The 22,988-nt window shown below is 36.3% G+C and overlaps 2 protein-coding genes across 6 annotated transcripts in view; both read right to left on the reverse strand.

The window, feature by feature from the left end:
- Nucleotides 1-22,988, reverse strand: part of Pip5k1b (phosphatidylinositol-4-phosphate 5-kinase type 1 beta) — a 333,977-nt gene that overhangs the window by 251,479 nt on the left and 59,510 nt on the right. The window lies entirely within an intron of this gene.
- On the reverse strand, nt 1,502-7,916 carry Pabir1 (PP2A Aalpha (PPP2R1A) and B55A (PPP2R2A) interacting phosphatase regulator 1). Its single transcript, XM_027940144.2, has one exon. It carries the CDS (start codon nt 7,800-7,802, stop codon nt 6,951-6,953), a length of 852 nt encoding a protein of 283 aa, XP_027795945.1. The 5' UTR covers nt 7,803-7,916; the 3' UTR covers nt 1,502-6,950.

A 22,988-nucleotide genomic window follows, 5' to 3' on the forward strand; every position in this document is an offset into this window, starting at 1 on the left:
CTGCCTTAGAATTTGTTATTTTTTTTTTCATCTCCAAAAGTATGTTCTCCAGAAGTTCAAAAAGGAGAAAAAAAATTCATGCACAAAGAGATCCTGGTACAGGTACCATATACCTTTTATCTCTTTTAGGATAGGGCTTGAAATTTGGAAAGTTGATGAAAATAAAAACAAACAAACAAAAAAATACTTCATATAAAGTGTCTGTGTGTGTGTGTGTGTGTGTGTGTGTGAGAGAGAGAGAGAGAGAGAGAGAGAGAGACCTGGATATGTGTGTGACCTGTATATGTTGTATTTCAGTATAAAATCCAACCAATCCATGTAAGGAAACTGAGGAGGGGAAAATGGAAGAAAATCTAAAATGGACAGAAAATTAAATATAATCCTAAGTACACAAAAAAAGGTTCATAAGGCAGGTCAGTGTGTGTGTGTGCGCGTATGTTGATATGCATAAGACACAGATACTTGGTGTTATTTGTCTAACAGGCTATATATAAATCTAAGAGTCACTTTTGAAATGTTTTGCAAATATTTATTCAACTTCTAAAAATGATACTAACCTTTTGGAACACATTGTGGCTTTCAATAGTTAGTTTCAAAAACTTAAATACAGGGGCAAGACAGTGTGAAACTTTAAGTCTAGTATCAATTCCAGAATGTATTACAAAGGAAGTTTTCTTTTTTGAGTCCTTTTACTGATTTTCTATGAAGCACAGTTAAAAAAGAGGAGGAAGGGGAAAGTTTAAGGATTGCTTGGTTTCCCTGACTTTAAACCTCTATCTCTGGGGAGAACTTCCTGTAGAAAAAAGAAGTCAAGCTTGTTAGTATTTAGGTAATAAGAAGTTTTGGATCATTCTTTGAATCTTGTTACTTTTTCCTTTAAAAAAATGACATACTTTTAACTTATAGTTTTGTGGGCAGGAGGAATGAGGAAAGGATCAAACTGGTTCTTGTCTTTGTTTCCCTAGGAATGATACATTTAAGAAAACCTAAATCAATTTGATAGTGTATAAACCAAACATAACAAACAGATGTGTGTGGGGGTGTATGCACACTCATATTGTAACGAAGTTTATATATATATATATATATATATATATATATATATATTTATATTTAAAGAAAACAAAAAAAAATTCCCAAAATTTGTAGTTTGAGTATTCCTTATCATAACAAGTAACAAATCAGTTTAAAATATGTAAAGCTGTAAAGTATGATTTCCTTTTATATATTTTAATTTTTTTACCTATTAAAAATACTTCCAAGGCATTCCTCTAATATGATATCTAAAGGCATCATTTTAAATAAACATATCATTTGATTCAAAATAGAAGCAACAATGCTAACAAAATTAACAAGCAGCTAGTTAGCTGGAAATCCGGATTTATTTCAAATAAGAAAAAAAAATTCTGATCATCAGGAGAAAACAAAGAGCAACTAAATTCCAAAAGGGAAAATTAAGGAAGTAATAGGGACTTATGAGTAAGTCACTGAAAAGAACGTCTTGGCCCATATTAGTATTAATTTTTATTACTGGCAAACCTCATGATATTAGACCATCTCTCATATTTGACCCAGGAAGGGAAATACAGTCTTGAAGGGATTACAATCTTCTGAAAATCATGGTTGCCAAAATAATGACTGACTTATTTCACAGAGGGAGTAAACTGAAGGAACTGCTCAAGATTTCTAAAATCTAGAAGCAAGAAGCAGACACCAGAGAAAAATCAGAATTTCTGATTTTTTAAGGAGGACACCTTAAAAATGAGGAATAAGACTTCATTTTTCAATGAACTGGACATGAATGAAAGAGTGGAAGTTAAAGAAGGAATCTACTCAGTGTAAGTGAGACTTTCTAATATCAAAAACATATTAGAAAAGGATAGTCTATCCTGAAGGGCAGAGAGCATACTACTCAGTATGAAAATAAGTGTTTCATCAAATGATAAAGATTTCTTAGCAAGTACAATCTTAATAACAACGCCAGTCATTACCACCACCACAATGATAGTTGATCATCTGACAGAAATCACTGAGCACTGTTCTAAGGGCATTACATATACTGATCCATTTAATCCTCACTATGGCCATCTGGTTCCACAGTCTGTCCTTAACCACCACAATACACTGCTTACCTCCCAGTTCTAGAATCCTGGACAAGCTACTTAACTGCTCTGCATCTCCATTTTCTCCTTAAATAAAAAGGGGACAACAGTACTTACCTCAGATGCAATGATAAAAATTAAATGCATTAATATATTTGTTTAGCACCCAGAATAGTGCCTGTCACAAAGCATCTACTTTATTAATTTTTATATAATATTTTTTGTGGTACTAGAGATTGAACCCAGTGATGCTCTATCACTGAGCTACTTCCCAGCTATTCTTATTTTGTGACAGGGTTTCTCTAAGTTGCCCTTACTGGTCTTGAATTGTGATCCTCCTGCCTCAGCCCCCTGAATCACTGGGATTATAGATGTGTGCCACCATGTCTGGCAGATTATTTCAATTTTTAAGAAACATTTTTACTTGGATGTCAAAGAACTCTGTCTAGGTCACTGTGAACAACGTGACACAGATGAAGGGAATTCAAGGATTGCTTTCAAAGATGCTTCTCTAGCTAAACAAAATCAGCCATGAAAAATTATAGGAAGAACTGCTACATAAGACCAGAGTCTCTGCATATTTGGCACGGCTAATTAAAATAAGGTAAGACCTTGGAAAAAAAAAAAAAAAGGCCCAGGCCATCAGCCTTTGCTGACTTCTCTGACCACCTTCAACACCTTTGCCAATCATTCAAACTATACTTTCAGCAGAACTGGACTTTACCTAGTACCCACTTAACAAATTCCCAAACCTAGTCAACTCAACACACTTCCTTTGTGCCTATTATCCAACTGCAACATGGCATCCAAAATGGCTGAATAAATCTTTTACTCATCCTTAAGTCATTTACAAATTCTCAGAGCAACATTAAACCTTTATTTCACCTAAGCTTCTAAATTCACTGTCTCCACCCTCAAATATCTTAGATTCCTCAAAAATTGGAAAATAAAACAAATCAGACATAAATTCTTTCTACTTTCCACAAATCTTCTCTGTTCTCCTGAACTCCTGAAATAGTAAATCAATCCAATATTTACTGATGTTTCCTCCCGATTTTTAAGAGTATCAGAAGATAAAAAAGTCTTCTGTCCTCCTTTCCAAGGCCAACTATTTCTTCTTTTCTCTGATGCTATCCAAGAATCGTAGGTTACATCATCTTCCTCTGCTGGTTGTCTGGCAACCATTTCCCTATCTCCAACCACTCTTGAATCTTCACACTTTTTCTACTGATTCAAAATATACCCAGAGCTAAAAAAAGTTCTGTCTTATTGCCCTCCTAAGTCTTGACCTTTGCACCCAGTGTACTGCCAAATATATCAAGAATGGTCTCTTGCTGTAAGTGTGTAGTGGGCTGAATTAATAAATGTGAATCGCTGGAAAGCAGGTTTTTCTTGATTACAATCAATCTTTCAAATATGTTTGAAGGTTCTGGCACCCAGTAGGCTTGGATTTGGCAACCATAATTATTTTATACATATTTTTTTACACTATGTTTTACACTTTAGACTATATGTTTTTAACAAACATAATAAAGGAAAGTATTGCATAGAATTTTATTATATATGACAAACTATACTATAACTGAAGGTTGTTAATTGCTTTAGGACTTCTTGTACAAGGTTTATTGTAGATTAGCAATACTAATACCTTAAAATATTTTTGAAGGATAATTTTTACATAAACTACATAAGGAGTAATGATTGAAGTTATGAACAATACTATGGTAATGTAAATGACCACATAAACTCTTAGAGCCTTAGCTATTTTAAAACTTATCTATAAAAAAATGATAAATTTATAGAAATAAAACTTTTCCATACCTTCAGGGAAAAGTATCTGGTAAACAAAGACCTAAAATTGGGGAGAACATAATGTATTTAAGTAGAAGAAAGCTAGTCATTGAAGGTGGAGCACAGTAAACAAGGGAAGAGGCAAATGTCAGATCCTTCCTGGCCTCCTAGGTCAGAATTAATACCTTTTGGCAAACTGATAAGAACAACAGAAGCCGATAAAAAGCTTTAAGAAGGAAAAGTTGGGAGATGGAAGGATCACATCTGCAATTTTAAAAGCTCCAGTTGCGTTCGAAAGAATGAATAGGTAGTCAACCAGAGTTGGAGTCATATATTTAAGAAGGAAATGATGATAGCCTGGATCAGGGTGGCAGCAGAGATGAAAATGAGGAATAGATTCTAGAGGATAAAATCAGTAAGACTTGGCAAGTGATTAGATATGGGGAGAAAGAAAGAGAGCTGTCAATGAAATGTTGGTTTCCTGCATGTATATACATATGTACATGGAAATGCAGAGTAACCCGTCTTGTATAATATATACCAACTTGTTAACAAAAATTACCTGTGGAACGAGATGATGAATTTTACAGTAACAGGGAGGCTTTTTTTTTTTTTTACTGTGTAAATATCTACATTGTTTAAATATTTTATAATCAGTAAGTTTACACTGCTTTCTTAAATTTACATGCAATAAAAAGAAAAAAAATCCTGACTAAAAAGGATATGCCCTTTTATGGAGAAGGAACAACCTAACAAAAAGCACAAAACACAAGAAAATACACAAAATATTTAAGGAATATCAAGTAGTCTAGTGTTCGCAGAATAGGAAGGAAGAATGTGTATTGGGAAGGGGGTTAGGGAGGAATGAACCCATTTTAGAATATGTCCAGATCATGAAGACCTTGTAGATCAGGCTAAAAAAAAAAAAAATTACCTAAACTGTAGGAAATGAAAAGGCATATTTTCAAACAAGAGAGTGAAAAATTCAAGTTTGTATTTTCAAAAGATTGCCCTAGAGTCAGTGTGAAGATCAAAGAGAGAAGACAGGCAGAGAGATCACTTACACAAGAACTTAAGTTAAATCAAGGAAAACATAGATAGAGAAGGGGAGAGATCTGAGGTTCATTTAAAAAGCAGTTGACAATACTTGGTGATTAAGAAAGAGAAAGTCAAAGATGGTTCCAGTGATGACATCAATTTAGGCACTATACAAGAACAGATTAAGAATGGAGATAAACAACAACAACAACTTTGTTTTAAAGATGTTGAGGGTTTTAAAGTACCTCTGGAAGCAGATCAGGTATCAACAGGAAACTGAATATATAGGTTTGAATTGTGGAACACTGTCAGGACTGGAGCACAGGAAGATTATTATCCAGAACAGAAAATTTTAAACATGGTCACAACCTTACCCTTGATAGGATTTCACTGAGGCAACTGTCAAGAGTTGACTAGTAACATTTATTCTCATAGCAATAAAAATTCTATGTAACTGTTAGTCTTTATAGGTAATAACCTTAACAAGTAAGATAGGGTTTTTGTCTTGGTATCTTGGAGTCTTTTAATTTTTTTTAACCCTTTCCATTCGTTTTATCTGCCTGTCTTTCTTTCTTCCACCCACCCATCTATCTAGTTAAGGAAAATAGATGAGGTATCATAAGGAAGTATAATATGAAAGTGATTTGCTACTCTTATTGTCTTAGTTGTCAAAGACAAAGAATATTCTACAATTCTACCCTTAACAAAATCTAAGTTAAACAATGATTTACCTATGTGATTCTACTGATTTTCTCTTGCAAATGACCAGCCTTATTTAACCAACCTCCCCAAGGTAACCAAATCCAGCTAAAGCTTTACCACAGAGGTTAAACAAGTCCTATTGTTGCTCACTGTTAGAAACTGAGTCACACTGTACCTATGTCTAAATGACAGTGCCCTGTTACATGGGAAGTGGAAAGAAAGAACCTGTTGGCAAAGGAATAGCTGCTTCCTTCCTGAACAAGGGAGAGGCAGGAAGGTGACAGATGGGCAGAGCAGAAAAGCAGCCTAAAATTGCTCTGGCTCCTCATTGGCAAGAATGTCCAGAACTGAGGCAAGATTGGATATTTTAAAGTACATAAATCATTGAGAAGCATTATCTGCTGAAGTTCAACAGGGCTTCCCACATATCTATATTTGAAAAACTTTTAAGTTTGAAGTGGCACAAAGAATCTTACCTCAGCCTATACACAGTGAGCTAGGACTGCAAGGCACTGCCCCATTGCACTTTAGGATTATACCCAAAAGAAAGCACTTTCTGGTTAAAAATATTTTTTTAAAAGTTCACTTTCTATATCATAGTTATATTTGTATGATTAACTAGAATTACTAATAAAATTTCACTAGAAAACATTTTTCTTAAATATGGTTATTTTTACATATTTAATTTAAAAAGGTTTGTTGCAAACTTTTATAATTTGTTCCTTTATCATCTCCCCCTCCCATCCACTTCTGCACCCAGAAAATTAATACCCAAGGATTCCTGGGTAAAACAGACAACCACTGGATTGATATGTTAAAACTAACATTTTTAAAAAGCTGTAAATAGTTATTGTTCATCAAAAGAAAATTAGCAATCATTAAAAATGACATTAAAAATTAGTGTGGCCATAAAGTATGGAATTTTAAAACATCAGTTTACTATACTGATTAATTCAACATTTATATTTTCATCAGAACTTAATATTCCCATAAATAAATAGAGCTCTCAATTATTTAAAAAAATCAAGGGATAACATATGTATTTAGACATATTAGCAGCGTAAAATGTATGCTTCAACACACTTATTGGGAAAAAGTCTAAAAATATTACTACACTGAATTCAAGGGCATCCGCAGGAACCTGACATAGAAGTTCTCTAGAATAACATTTCAGGAAATTTCAAAAAAAGGGAAAAGGGTCAAATAGGAAATAGACTCAGATTAATCAACAAAGTTCAGTGCTTGCTCCAACTTGATTTTTCTGTCTCTCCATTGAAAAAAAAAAAAAAAAAGAAAGAAAGTTTCAGAATGGGAGAATCACTTAGATGAAAGTTCATCTACTGGAATAAAGGGAGAGGCCGCTTGGGCAGGTGACACAGGAGAGTCGGTGGTAGTGCTGACTTTCGCTGGTGAGTTACAAGAAGACCCGGCACTGCTGCTGTTTCCATCCAGGGTATCTGAAGATACACACACACCAGGATCTGACAGCTGTGCAACGTCAGAAGAAAGCATGTTGGTGATGCCCTGGAAAAATCTCTTTGGCTGATACTCAGTTTCCATTTCACATTTTCTTTTCAATGGTCCAAGAACACTTGGTCTAATGCAGTTGATGGGACTCTGGCTTCTCCGGGTAGTAAATCGAGTAGTTGGGCTGGGAATAGGGCTTGGAGGCAATCCATTGCTACTCACAAAACTTTGCAAGGATGGTGAAAAACACTGCTTTCCAATTCCCCGGGTAGGTGAAGGTGCTGGTGACACCGGAATGAAATCGATGCGCTTTGGGGAGGCGGATTTCTCCACATCGTTGTCACTCAGGCTGAAACTTTCCTCCCAGGAGTGGCTTATCTGCATTGCGGTCTGCACCTCTCGCTCGTGGACCGTCTCTCGGTTGATCAAGTCCATGCCTTCCTCCTGTTTGATCTGGTGCAAGCGGCTGCTGTGCATGCGGACGGGGGAAGCCGGCAGCAGCAGGCCGTGGCGGCTCGGGAACGTTGTGCTGTTCCGCCTGGCGCTAGGCGCCTCGGCCTGGAACACCGGAGAAGTGTCACTGAGGCCGTGGATCAGGGGGGCGCTGTTAGACCTCCTAAGGCCCCCGCCGCCGCCCTCCGCCGAGCTCCCGCCCGTACCCGGAGGCAGTTCCAGGTCCAGTTCCATCTTCTCCTGAGCCATGTCGGGGGCAGGGAGGCGGGGGCGGTGCTCACTCAGGGCTCTAGGATTCCCATTCCCCGCAGTCCAGGGCCGCCACCACCACCGATGCCTCCGAGAATCTGTCAGCAGGCTCCCCCCTCCACGCATGCGCGCCCCTTCGCGCAGGCGCCCGAGACGCCTGTCCGGGGCGCCTGCTTAATGCGTAACAGGGGCGCCGCAACCGTAGGGGTGGGGCGAGTAGTGGTTGGGCCGTTAGTTTTGGTGTTTCTTCCGCAAATAGCTTTTGAGCTCTGGCTGTTGCCAACGCACGGTGCTGAGGTTATCATATTTGGGAGAATATACTTATAAAACAAATATGAACTCTGAAAGAGACGCCCTTGGTAATGTGGGGCTGTAGGATAGGGAACTGGGCTTGGCCTAATCAGGGAGGGCTTCCCCGAGGAAAGCACAATCTAAAATCCGAAAAAGTAGGCAACATGGGTGCTCTGTAGAATGTTACTGGAAGCGCGAAGCTAGGGCCACCCAGCTGGGTGGCAGGCGGGAACCCGAGAGGGAGGAGGAGTGCGGCCTGGTTGAAAGTGAGGGCTGGCGAGACGAAGGAGGTGGAGACAAGCGCAGATTCTGGTCTTTCTTGAGGAAACAATGAAAGCCTCGATAGAGTAGCAACTGAAAAGTTCACTGACTGCATTCAGGAGGATAGATACATTGGAAGATTAGGACCTACAAGGAAAAGACCGAAGAGCATGGTAATATACACTAAGGTGGTCTATTGGAGAGGAGATGGAGAAAATAATAAATGTGAGAACTATTTAGGAGATTGGGGCGGGGAAGGATTTGGGATTGTATTGTTTTATTTACAGTCATTTCTGGCACAGACGTACTTAATGTTCATTAAGGATAAGGTATTAAACGAAAGGAAAAACCAGTAGTCCTCACATTTTACAAGTAACTGTACTTGCTCATGTAATTAAAACCTTGATACCTCATTAAAAGTGGATTTATAATTTTTCAGTGATTTAGTCAAGGTTTTCCCCTGCATACCTAATATATTCCAGGCACTGTGCTAAGAAATAGGCCCTATTATTATGGATAAGAAAGTATATAGACTATTTTTTGGTAAGCCTTAGGAAAAAATAAAACCAGATGGTGTGATAGAGCACTGCTGATAGAAGGCAGAGAGCAATTAGAGTTGAGATCTAAATGACAAGAAGCAAGTCACGAGGACAGCTAAGGACTGGGGATGACAATCAGAATTGATTGTGCTAAGGCTCAAGGCACCATGAATATGGTGAGGAAGCAGGAAGAGAAAAAAGGACATAATGGGAGAGTGATATGAGCGGATAAAGTGGTGTGATATCATTCTATGATGAAAAGCCACTGAGGAGTTTTAAGCAGGGGAATGATACCATCTGATTTATGTTTAATATTTATTTTTTTGAGATAGTATCTTGCCCTATGTTGCCCAGGCTGGTCTCAAAACTCCTGAGCTCAAGTGATTCTCTTGCTTCAACCTCTCTAGTGGCCAGTAGCTGGGATTAAAGGCATAGGACACTGTGCTTGCTTGGTGTGTGTTTTAAATAGCACTTTGGCTCTATGGAAAATAGGCAAGAATGGAGGCCAAAAGATGGATTAGGAACCTAATTGCAACAGTACAGGAGAGAATAGTGGATTAGGGTTGTAGCAGAGGAGATCAAGGTGAAGTAATTGGAAATAAGAATATATTTTGGGAGCAGTATTGATAAGATTTGTAGATGTATTAAATTTAGATAGCAAAATAAATAGGATTTAAAGATGGGTCAGATTTTTGACAAATTGGGTAGATGGTAGTATCATTTACTGAGGAAATGAGCACATTTAGAGATTGGAAATTAAGAGTTGTTTTGGTAGGGTTGAGTTGGTAGTGGCTATTAGATATTTTTGTGGCTACTGGAACTGAAAGAGCTAGTGATTTTTTTCTTTTCTTTTCTTTCTTTCTTTTTTGTTTTTTTTGGAGCCAAAAGAAGATATCTAGAGAAGATAAATGTTCATATTCAACATCACACAGCTTGGTTAGTAGTGGGAACCAATACTGCAAGGCTCTTGTTTTCTAGTTCATGTCACTTTCTAGTGTATCTCAAACAGCTTTTATTTGAAATCCTAGTAAAAATATGGGTCCTGATGATAAAATAATGTTCAAATTTATGCCTACATTAATAGAAACTGATTTCCAAGTCCCAGACACTATGCAGAGTGCTTTACATGCAATAACTCTTTCAGTGCTCACAACACCCTTTTGAGGTAGGTATCATTATCCTTATTTTGCAGGGGAAAACTCAAGACACAGATTAAATAACATCCACAGGATGACATTAAGTGGCAGGACCTGGGCTCTCTGGCTGCGGAGCATCAGCATGATGCTTCATCCTTCAAGTATGAGGATGTTTCAGGACTAGAAGATAACATTTTCAGATTGTCAGTGGCTTTGTTAAGGCAATGGTATTTGAGACAGGTTGAAGGATTGTCATGATTTTAAGAGATGACTTTTAAAAAATAACAGGATTATAAAATAGTGACTTTGGCTAATACATAAAATATATTGGAGAAGAATAATGGGGAAAAAAGTTGAGAGAGAGTGGATATCTGAATGGCAGGCAGAAGTATCTGTATTTGATGTGTGAGACAATAGGGAACTATTGCAGGTTTTGAAAAGAAGAATGACACAATGGAGCTCTGCTTTAGAATTTGCCAGAAAGATCAAGGATGGAGTGATGTCAAATAATAGTGGAAAGAACCAGTTTTAAGTGCCTCTTGCTACTAGACTCTTTAAACACTCTATACAACCCCATTTCTCCTTATTGCAATCTTCAATACTAATACTCTAAATTAGATGTTGGTATTATTGAGGTATAAAAACTACAAAGACCTTATTGTACATGGAAGAACAAAGACCTGAACCAACCTAAATCAAGGTCTCACTTCAGAAACCTATATTCTCTTTGCTGAATTTCACATAGATTAAAGAAGGAAAATTGGGTCACTAACTCTGAAATGAAAGGAAGGTCAAAAACCAAAGTTAAGAATGTCAGAAAGAAATGGATTTAGGAGACAGCAAGGCAACAATACAAATTCCCTGTATAGAGGATGAAGAAGAAGTAGTCATAAATGGCTGAAGTACAAGTTTGGGTGGCTGAAAGAATGGTATAACATTATTAAATAAAGGACAAGAGGAGAAAGTGTCCAGAAAAAAGCTAGGTAAATGGAAAAGCATTAAATAAAGAACTTATTTTATAATATCCACTGCCTATAATTAATTTGCACATTACTAAGTTATTACTAATGTGGCAAAGTTATTACATTGTTCATATTTGGATGAGCACAATTTACCATTACTAATAAGGCATAGTGATGGTAGTAAGTAAAAAAGAAAGCATTTATGCCATTTAATTTTTGCCTGAACACAAAAGTTAGAGATCTTATTTGGTTTCTGTTTCTACCCTTATTCAAGATAAAACTTTTAAAAAAATTTTTGAATCATCATTTATCCAAAATCCTTAAGCAGATTCCCACTCCAAGAAAAAGCCAAGGTCATTATTATGGCCTGCAGGGTTCTGTCTAATCCAGATTTCTGCCATCCCTCTGACCTCACCTCCAGCTATCCTTACTACCTACCTCAAAGGCCTCTTTATAGCCTTCAGCCCATCAGGCATTGCCCCACTCCACATGGACAACTCAGTGGATAGCCACTCTGCTTCAATCCCTTCAATCCCTGAACAAATGTCACTGGGGCTCTCCCTGACCTTCCCTTATGAAAAGCAACCAAGCAGTGCCCAACACCAGGCCTACGTACCCAAAACCAATACCCTGTTTTTATTTTTCTCCAGAGTAATACATGATTTTACCTCTTAGCCTCCTGAGAAGATAAGCTTCATAACAAAAACTCTTGCTTTGTTCTGGACTGTATTACTAGTAGAACAAGGCCTGCCACAGAGTACAAATAAATGTTGAATCATTATGTGAATGAGTGATAAAGAATGAATGGGTAAACTAATATAGCTTTGCCCAAAAAGGAAGGGAATTTTATTATTTGAAAATCCAGCCTAATAGGCTTTTCTGACTGGTCCTAGAAGCTCCTTACTTTATCAATTCTTTTTCTTATATCAGGAATATTATTAGTTATTTGGCTCTCTAGCCCATGCAGGTAGGTTACTTGAATGAACCATTATGTTCAAAGAAACTGAAGCCTTAATTTTCCATTCTTTATCAACCACATGCTGACACATACTTGGTAGAATTTAAATGCTCAGTGCTGAGGATTCTAAGTGGTGATTAATATATTGAGTTACTGCTTCCTCTCAAAGGAATCAAGGACAAATTAGAGAAAAATAGCAGCCATAAAATACAATTCAGCCTGTTGCAAATGAATTATGCCAGAGGCAGAATGCAAGGGACCTCTCTGCATCACTTCATCCTTCTGGTTTCATTCTATTAATTAAATACTAAGTTGAAATTCATGCTCGCTGATACACCATAAACCAGACATCTATTCAATACTTAATCTTTACCTGTGATTATCTATCATCTAACTACCTACCTATCTCAAGCTGTTTCTTTTTAATTCCTAAGGGCAAACTTTCACTACTAAGCCTCCAAGCCTGTGACAAGACAGATTTCCACCTCTAAATACATACTGAATAAATGTGAACATGAATGGGTGTTTGTATATAATCTGAGATGGGTGGCAAATATCTCCCACATTAATGAGTAACAGCAACCTAGAGTGAAAACTGCAGAATAAAATCATGTTCATAAAGCATAGAAATTTAGGAGTAAATATTTTCCCACCTTGCAAAAAATATTTGGCAGTACCTACTAAAAATAACTGCATGTCCTATGACTAAAAGCAGTCCCATGTGAAGGCTATGTATGCTAGCCCCAGGCCAACATCATTCTAAATGGAGAAAAATTGAAGACATTCACTCTAAAAACTAGAACAAAACAGGGATACCCTCTTTTACTACTTCTTATTTAATTAACATAGTTCTTGAAACACTAGCCAGAGAAATTATATGGAAGAAATTACGTATAGGAAAAGAAGAACTTAAGTTAGCACTATTTGCAGGCGATATAATTCTATACCTAGAAAAACCAAAAAGCTCCACCAGAAAATTTCCAGAACTAGTAAATTAATTCAGCAAAGTAGCAGGATATAAAATCAACACCCATAAATCGAAGGCATTTCTGTATATCACTGACAAATCCTTTGAGAGGGAAATGAGGAAAACTACCCAATTTACAATAGCCTCAGGGAAAAAAAGATAAAATACTTGGGAATCAACAAAAGAGGTGAAAGATCTATACAATGAAAACTACAGAACCTTAAGAAGGAAACCAAAGAAGACCTTAGAAGATGGAAAGATCTACCTTGCTCTTGGATAGGCAGAATTATATTATCAAAATGAGCATACTACCAAAAGCCCTATACAGATTTAATGCAATGCCGATCAAAATCCCAATGGCATTCCCTATAGAAATACAAAAAGCAAGGAAATTCATTTGGAAAAATAAGAGCCAGAATAGCTAAAGCAATCCTTAGCAGGAAGAGTGAAGCAGGTGGCATTACTATACCAGACCTTAAACTATACTACAGAGCAATAGTAAAAAAAAAAAAAAAAAAAAAAAAAAAAACCAAACAACCAAAAAAAAAAAAAGCATGATAGCCTCTTCAACAAATGGTGCTGGGAAAACTGGAAATCCACATGCAACAAAATATAATTAAACCCCTATCTCTCACCATGCACAAAACTCAAAGTGGATCAAGGACCTAGGAATTAAACCAGAGACTCTGTGTCTATTAGAAGAAAAAGTAAACCCTAATCTCCATCATGTGGGATTAGGCCCCAACTTCCTTAATAAGACTCCTATAGCACAAGAATTAAAACCAAGAATCAATAAATGGGATGGACTCTGTGAGGTGAATAGAGAGCCTACATTTTGGGAGCAAATTTTTACCCCTCACACATTAAATAGAGCACTAATGGTCTAGGGTATATAAAGAACTCAAAAAGCTAAGCACCAAAAAAACAAATAACCCAATCAATAAATGGGCAAGGACATGAACAGACACTTCTCAGAAGAGGATCTACAATCAGTCAACAAATATATGAAAAAATGTTCATCATCTCTATCAATTAGAGAAATGCAAATCAAAACTAAGATTTCATCTCACTCCCATCAGAATGGCAGCTATTATGAAGACAACAATAAGTGTTGGCGAGGATGTGGGGAAAAAGGCATACTCATACACTGCTGGTGGGACTGCAAATTGGTGCAGCCAATATGGAAAGCAGTATGGAGATTCCTTGGAAAACTGAGAATGGAACCACCATTTGGCCCAGCTATCCCACTTCTCGGTCTATACCCAAAGGACTTAAAAACAACATACTACAGGGACACAGCCACATCATTGTTTACAGCAGCACAATTCACAATAGCTAAACTGTGGAACCAGCCTAGATGCCCTTCAGTAGATGAATGGTTAAAAAAAGTGGCATATATACACAATGGAATATTACTCATCAATAAAATCATGGCATTTGAAGGTAAATAGATGAAGTTGGAGAAGATAATGCTATGTGAAGTCAGCCAATCCCCAAAAGAGAAATGCCAAATCTTTTCTCTGATACAAGGTAACTGACTCATAGTGGGGCAGGGAGGGGAAGCATGAGAGGAATAGACGAACTCTAGATAGGGGAGAGGGGTGGGAGAGGAAGAGAGCAGGCAGTGGGGTTAGCAATGATGGTGGAATGTGATCGACATCATTATCCAAAGTACATGTATGAAGACATGAACTGGTGTGAACATACTTTATATTAAAACAGAGATATGAAAAATTGTGCTGTATACGTGTAGTACGAATTGTAATGCATTCTGCTGTCATGTATTGTAAAAATAAAGTCAATTAAAAAAAAAGCAATCCCACCCTGCCTATACGTCCAAGAGAAATGAGTGCTTATATCTACTAAAATATACATACAAGAAAGAATTCCAAATGTCCATAAATAAATGGGTGAATAAATAATACAATGAAATTTTTTAGTCAACAACATGGATGAGTTATGGTGTAATATTGGGTGAAAGAAATCAAACACAAGATTACACACTCTAGGACTTAGTTTTTATGATGTTCAAGAACAGCCAAATCCAGTCTATGGGGATAGAAATCAAAATAGTACTTATGCTTAGCACTAGCTGAAAAGGGAATAATAAAATGTTCCATATCCTCATTTGTGTGCTGGTTACACAGGTGCACATGTATGTAAAAATTATCAAGTACTCAAAATTTATATAATACATATAAAATTAGACCTCAAAATGTTTTCAATATGGAAAAACAGCATGGGAACTTGGAATAGAATAAGAATGTACTTAATTGGAAGAAGATATTTTGTGCAAACACTAATCATAGTCTGACTCTAAACTGGAATGTTGAGCTTCCAAATCTCTTTGACACAACATGGTATCAGTGGAAGAACAGCTTGCTGTCTTTGACAGTAGACAGAAAGGAGGCAGAAAACACCCACAAGCTACATTTCCCTGTGGTTTTAAGCACTGATAGATTTTAGCAGCCTATTATAACACGGGAGACTTGCTGAGGCTGGTTAGAGATCCCCAACAGAACCTCGTTGGCCTTGGCCCTGCTCTTGCAGTGACTCAAAGCTAGCTACCTCTAAGAAGGCATAAAGGAAATGAAGGCCACTTTACTGCCTTTTATTTTCTCGAATGCAATTTCTGTGTATCCTGTTCAACCAAAGTTGGCTCTGTTGCCTTCTCAGTGGTACGCTTGTAGCATAATTCACAAAATGGAACAGAATTAGACTAGCACCAAAAGAACTCAGTGGGGGCTGTTAGAATGCACATGAAAAATGAGAATTGTGTCAGTCATGAGTTATTTTGTTATCATTATAAAAGAAAATTAGTAGATGATCTTAGAAACTGATCATTCACTCTACATTACTGAAGGCCCATTAAATGCAGACTCTCATGGTGTCTACATTCAAGTTACTTAATCTAATCCTTCAAATATTAAAGCAAGAATTAAAAAGCCAAGGTAGAAGTTCATCAAGGGGCTACTTACTCCTCTCAACTTCTATTTTTAATTACAGCTAAAAGCTATCCCATCACTGCTTGGAGCCATATGTTTCATATAAAATAAGTAAAAGGGTAGAAAGGGAAGAAGCTTACAGCCTGGAGCCTTAGCAAAGTTCATGTAAACAAATAATTGTGAGTTATAGTTAATTTGTTCAAGTTTTTCAGGGGGACTTTCAGGAAAAATATTAAAATACCAAAACATCCATTTAATCCCCTATCTCTATTCCCTGGTCTTTTGAACAGAATAGAAAATAGGGTCAGTATTTATCTTTGTTCCCCACTGATTACAAACATCATAAGTGGGTCCATCTTTTGGTACCTTCTCTTTGGCACTGAATTCTTCTTAAGCCATAATACAAAGGGGTGATCAGTATCACTTCCACAGATATATGCTTCCTCTAACTGACTGCTAACTTTTCCCTAGGATTAATCCATTTGTCAAGAAAAAAAAAGCCACAATTGATAACTTTCATAAACTGTATGAAGTTAATTTTAAAATATACAAAGGCTGAAAATCTATTTGATTATACACTTGGGCCTTCCAGCTGGGTGGGTGTTATAGTTTGGATCTGAAGTGTCCCCCAGAGACCCATGATTTGGTCCCTAGCCTGTGATACTAAGAACCTCTGAAGGTGAGGCTTGGTGGGAAATTTTAGGTCTTATGTGGTATACCCTTGGAAGGGACTGTAGACAAACTGACCTTCTCTCTTTCATTCCCACCCTGAAGGAAATGGACTAATTCACCATGAGTTCCCACCATGATATTTTGCTTTGACATAGGCTCAAAAGCAACAGGGTCAACTGACCAGAAACTAAACCTCCAAAACTATGACCCAAAATAAAACTATATTCTTCTTTTTTAAACCTCAGATACTTTGTTATAATAATAAAAAGATAACTAACATTGTATTTGGAAAATTTCTCTAAGATCTCAACAAATTACTGCATATAGCAGGTTTATATGAAATGACACCAAATTTGATGTCATGCTTCCAGCACTGAGACCTTGGGGAAGTCTGTTAATTTCCTTAGGCTTCACTTTTCTCCTTTATGAAATAGGAAGCACAGCCTCTTTGTTATAAGGATCAAACAATAGTGTGTCCATAATAGGCCTTGCAAACTGTAAAGGCCCTATACCAACAGGTTTCCTATTAACATACTTGGCACCATAATCACAAAATGATCTGACCCTAACTTTTTTTTTAATACACAAAAGAACTTCTCTCATTTTCAGTTTGATTCTGTAGAAAGGAATTATATTTTCATCTTATTCCCCAAGACTGTAGTAATTTTAAAGCCATACATTTCCTGTGGAAGTAAGAATTAAAGATTCACGTAACAGAGTTTCTGAGAAGGAAAAATAGGGAAAACCACATTTCTAAGCTACTCTCTAAGTCCGTGCATCTGAGGAGAGACTGATGCCACAGGGTAGAGAGGCCATCAATAACTAAGAATGTGGCTTGTCCAGTGAATACTATTCCCTGCAGCCAGCCATTTGTTAATCCCCAGCAGCAGCAGCAGCTACCTTCCCTGGTGGTGCTGAACTTTTCAATTGGGACTAATCCCAGAGGCTTACTCTTACTTATTCATTTAAAACCCTTTTTGAATTACTGCTGTCATGTTACTGTCCTTCTTGGCATAAATAAACTGCACAGGAACACACATATTTGGCTGGGTCTGACAAACAAGTTGAACCCAGCCTCTCTCTTGACAAAGTAAGAAGAGCAAAAGGGAAGAAACTGGAAAAATGATTCCAGTCTCAGTAGTTACCATTCCTTAAGGTGTGTCTTTCCCTCCATGCAACTGACATAATTATGTTTTAAGGAGCAGGTCAAATGTTCCAAAGAAATTTGAAGCTGATATTCCAACTTAAAGACTCATTAAAAACATGCTTTAGAGAAAAAAAATTTTTTTGGCTTTAGAGGTTGACTTTATTCCACCAAGAGTTACCTAACCTCTAAGACACTTTGAAATTGTAAAGTTCACTACTGTGAAAGAGAGCAGTTCACAATTTGTTCTTCTCTTCCCACATAGCTTTACTTTGAGGTAAATTGACAAGTGAATGCAACAAAAAGTATTAAAGGCAGGTAAGAGTCAATTCTTCCTATAATTCCTCAAACTAATTTATAAACAGAATAAAACTATAATTCAGTATTTATATGACTTTTCACCTGCTGCTCAATTTGTTAGTAGGAAATGAATTTTTATCACCCATGGAGTTCAGCCATCCAAAGTTGCCACTTCTTAGCAAGTGGTATGGATTCTTTTTTTCACTGTCCTTTTGAAAACTAAAAGGCTAAGATTGATACTAAGTATAATGATATATAACAATAATAAGATATGAGAATATATACTGTACTAATAAGTAATTTGAAAATATTGCCTCATTTAATCCCTATACCATCTCTATAGGATTATCATCTTCATTTTATAGATGAGGGAAAGAAGATATGGGGGGATTGACTTAAGTTGTCTGAGGTGACACAGCAGTTAAGTGGTAGAGGAATATGAGTCTCAGGGTCTGGTCACAGAAGCTGAGCTCTTCATTACCACTCACTATTGACTCTCATGAAACACTTGAATTCCACAAACCTTCCATTTTGTGGCATTCTATTTTATCTTTAAAAAATATTCATGGATTTGATGCATGCAGGATAGTCTTTCTTTTCACACACACACACACACACACACACAACACACACACACACACACACACACACACACACAGAGAGAGAGAGAGAGAGAGAGATGAGGAGTCCAGATCATTGCATGAGTTTACAGATACTTGAGAGGTTATGAAATTAAGAATGCCCTATTTGTGTTGAAGCAGATATAAGAACTAATGCAAAGGAATCAGATCACGGAATGTTAACCCAAAAGGGGCTTTATAAATCATCTACACTAACCTTTATTAGCAATGAAATGAAGATTCAGAGAGACCTAATAATTTCTTCAAGGTCTAAAGGCACCCAGCCTGAGCCAGGGTGCTTTATTAAGTCCATCAAAATTTCTTCCTAATGTTTGTTCCCTGGATTCTTCTTTCACAACAGTATTACACTCCTGTGGTATTTACTTAAATTGAATTTATAGTAATAGTTACTTGTGACAATCTAATTTATCTGTGCAGTGTGTATGTACATATACACCTGTCTATCTATACCATCTGTGAAGCTTTGGTGTTAAGATCATTTTGGCAATCCAGTTTATCTCTGGATCAACCTGCTACACATTTCCATTGTACCTTCCACAGGTTCTTCAAACTCTTCTTGTCTTCAAATGAATTCACATCTCCCTACCCCAAACCTACTACTTCTTTTAAGAATGAATTGCATGAAAATCCAGACAACTAAGACATTCTAGATCCATCCTCCTCTCCTTCATTCTTATTTTGACCCTGACAGGTCAGACCTCACAAAACTGCAGGAGGACAGATAACAAAAAACAGGAAAAGCATGTTCCTCCTTAAAAGCCGAGAGAGTTTTTGCCTGTGGATGTTCTTGCTGAGAGTGAAGAGTAGCTGTTGAGAAAGTTGAAAGTTTTGCCAATGGAGATTCCCTGGATACTTGAGATACCAACTTGAAATAGTGACCTGACATGATAGTGGGGGCATTTTATTGACTACATATGAGCAGAAAGAACAGTCCCTGAGTTTTCATTCAGAAGTAGGGGAAGGCCTTTTCCCACTCAATAAATTTAGAGGGAGTGGCAAAAACTTAAAGATGATTTCATTTCCTACCATAGAGGCTGCTTTTTATACATATACAAGGACAGAGGCCACCTGTCAAATGTGGCAGAAATGCTGAGGAAATGAGAGTTGTTATTTTATTTCAGAGTAAGAACTGAAGACTAGGAGGCACCTGGTGATCTTGAGAGAGGACTCCAGCAGAGGCCAGAGAGAGAAAGGTGTGGAAAAAATCTGATGGTAAGTGCACCATAAGTAGAAGGTGAAGGCAGAAAAATAGGCTGTATTTTTAAAATTTTGGCTAATTCAAATTGAGAAAACATTTTTCAAGTTTTGTTTGGGTGCCAGGTACTATAGCAAGCAATACCATGTCACCCTGATGGGTCATGAAGAGCTATTAAGGGCAGGATTTTCTTAAACCTTTTTTTTTCTTTAGAAGTGACTAGTGGCAACAAAAACACTAATGAGACACAAGACAATATCATTGAGATGTAAAGCCCTAGAGTGGATGGAGAAGATGGAATTCAGGGCACAAATAATAGGCTACAAATACTTATTTATTTAAAGTCTATAAAACAACCTTTAGCTTTAGATTAATCAAATCTGGGACAATCATTCTGCTTTTTTCATAAATCATAGCTAGTGACACTTTCAGAGTGCTGCTTATGTTTAATCTGTTCCATCACTGACAACAAAAATTTTCACCTTTCTCCAGCAAAAGTGAAGGGAAAATGCAATTAATGCCATGGATTCTAGACTACCTAGCAGATCAGGCTGTCAGGCATAGGATATAAGCTAGAAAAAGAACACAGGGCTGGGGATGTGGCTCAAGCGGTAGCGCGCTCTCCTGGCATGCGTGCTGCCCTGGGTTTGATCCTCAACAACACATACAAACAAAGATGTTGTGTCCACCGAGAACTAAAAAATAAATATAAAAAAAATTCTCTCTCTCTCTCTCTTCAAAAAAAAAAAAAAAAGAACACAGCAAAAATGACAGTGAAAACCTATCCCATTTTCCTACTTAATTTGCTTATGGAAAATGAAATTGTAAATGCTTAATTACTCCTAATGATATGCCAAAGAACAGAAAGATTTCCCTGGGCTATAAAAAGCTCCCTACACAGGCTGAAGAATTCAGAAGGCAGAATGCATTTAAGAAGATGCAGATAACAGTCAGTTTCCCACAAAGATGGCCCTCAGTCTTCTATTTTTAAAGATAATTTTTCAGTTTTAAAAAAGCATGGGAAATAGGAATGTATTGTTGGGCATGAACAAGCAGTACATTTAGTGACGCAAATGCTTCCTAATTTGATCAAGTGTTTCCTAGATATTTAAACTAAAGTACCAAAGTAACAAATTCTATTTATTTTCATTTTACCAAATATATATTTTCAGGAATGCATATTGGATTTCTTTGTGTTAGCATAAAGTGATTTTATTCTTTTCAAAATTAATTTTAATTTTAATTCTTTGAAACTCACCTTTTCAAAGAATACAGTTGACTAATTTTTGACAAATGTATATAGTCCTTGTAATCACTGCCACGATCAATGTATGTTTTATGGATGCTGAAATTTAGCAAAGCATTATGGGCACCTGTGAGATGACCATATAGATTTTTCTTTTTCAATTTAATACTCAGACATGCTTCTCCAATATTGAACCAAGCTTACATCCCTGCGATGTAGCCCACTTGAGCAAGGTATTTATTTAATGCACTACTAAATTCTATTTTATGGTATTTTACTGAAAGGTTTTACATCAATATTCATAAGAAAAATTGATCTGCATTGTGTGTGTGCATATACACCTATCCATATATACCATCTTTGTGAAGATTTGGTATTAAGATCATTTTGGCAACTTAAAAAAATTTGAAAGGTACTTTTTGCACATTGCTTGGAAAAAGATGAAATAGCTGCATGACCATCAATCACGTTTATGTGGGATGGCTATAATTTATACCACTTCAATTAAAGCTCCTTTTGATCAATTATTTGTTTGCTGTATTTAATGATATTAATGCCTCTGAATGTTGGGACAATGTACCCAAGCCATCTGGAGCTTACACTTCCAATTTAGAGAACAATTTTGATACCTTTTTCATTTCCTCCACAGTTACTGACTTCTCTTCTGGGGATCATTTTGATAAAGTAAATTTTCCTAGAAATAGCACCTACTCATCCATCTTCATAGTGTTTCTCATGGTACTGCACAATATTTTTTGGTTACTACTCCATTCTTTATATCCAATACTATTCCTTTCTACTTTTTTTTTGGAAATAAAGGAAGTGTTTGTTAATTGTACAAAATTTAAAAAATATAGATAAGCTGAAAGTGGAAATTGAAAATTACCCATAATATCATTACCCAGAAATAATTACCTTGATCATGTCATGTAAATATTTCAGACTTTTATCTATCTATATACACACAATGTTTTTTAACTTGCCCTTTCATATTATCTATTGTGAGTACCTTTTCCATATCAAAAAAGATCTACATCTTGAATTTCAGTGGCTGTGAAGCATACCTATACCAGGAACATCTTACATTCGTGGCAATTGAGGCTAAGTAGGTAGGTTAATTTTTTAAAGTATTTCTAACAGTGGTGTATTGAATATTATTTAACATCTTTGTATGTTCATTCAGTTATAAGACATATTAAAGTAGAAGTGCTAAATCTAAGATAGATACATTTAAAATAATTTTGTTTTATGTGTTTATATAGATACTTTATGTCTATATTATACTAAAAAGCAACAAAACCCAAAGATTTCTTGGAATTCACTCTGTTAACATTTTGTTATTCAAGTCCTAGTGTACACCCTTTTAAAACACAAATAAGAGTATAATATGCATATTAGTCACTTATCACATTATGCTATATTTTCCTGAACAGCATTATTCTATGTAAAAAACATACTTTGTTTAGCTATTGGTAGAAATGTAAAGTATTCCAAATATTTGATATAATGAAGGTTGTTGTGTTTTGTTTTCTCCTTGTCCAATTATTTCCTTAGACTAAATTCCCAGAGGTGGAACTGCTAGATAGAGAATATGTATTTCAAGTCTTCTTATGAGCACAGCACCCTTGAGAAAGTCAGTATCAATGAACATTTCCAACAGATATGAGATTGCTTGCTATATCCACTTCAAACTTGGCATTACCATTCTTAAACTTAGACAAGAAAAAACAGAATTTTTGGTTGATTGTTGTTTAATTTGCATTTAAAAAAACAAATTAGATTTTTTTCATGTGCTTGTAGTCATTCCCAATAAATTAGCAAATAACTTTATGTTATCTGTTAGTATCTTTATACACAAAATAGCCAGAATAAATTATATTTGCTTCTTAAAATTTTAGCTTAAAATTTAGTTTAAAACTTTACTGTTCT

This window comes from Marmota flaviventris, chromosome 13, assembly GCF_047511675.1.
Source record: "Marmota flaviventris isolate mMarFla1 chromosome 13, mMarFla1.hap1, whole genome shotgun sequence".
Taxonomy (NCBI): domain Eukaryota; kingdom Metazoa; phylum Chordata; class Mammalia; order Rodentia; family Sciuridae; genus Marmota; species Marmota flaviventris.

Bases quoted from the DNA above. Each gene is read 5' to 3' on its own strand.
- Pabir1 (XM_027940144.2), bottom strand. From the start codon at position 7,802: ATGGCTCAGGAGAAGATGGAACTGGACCTGGAACTGCCTCCGGGTACG.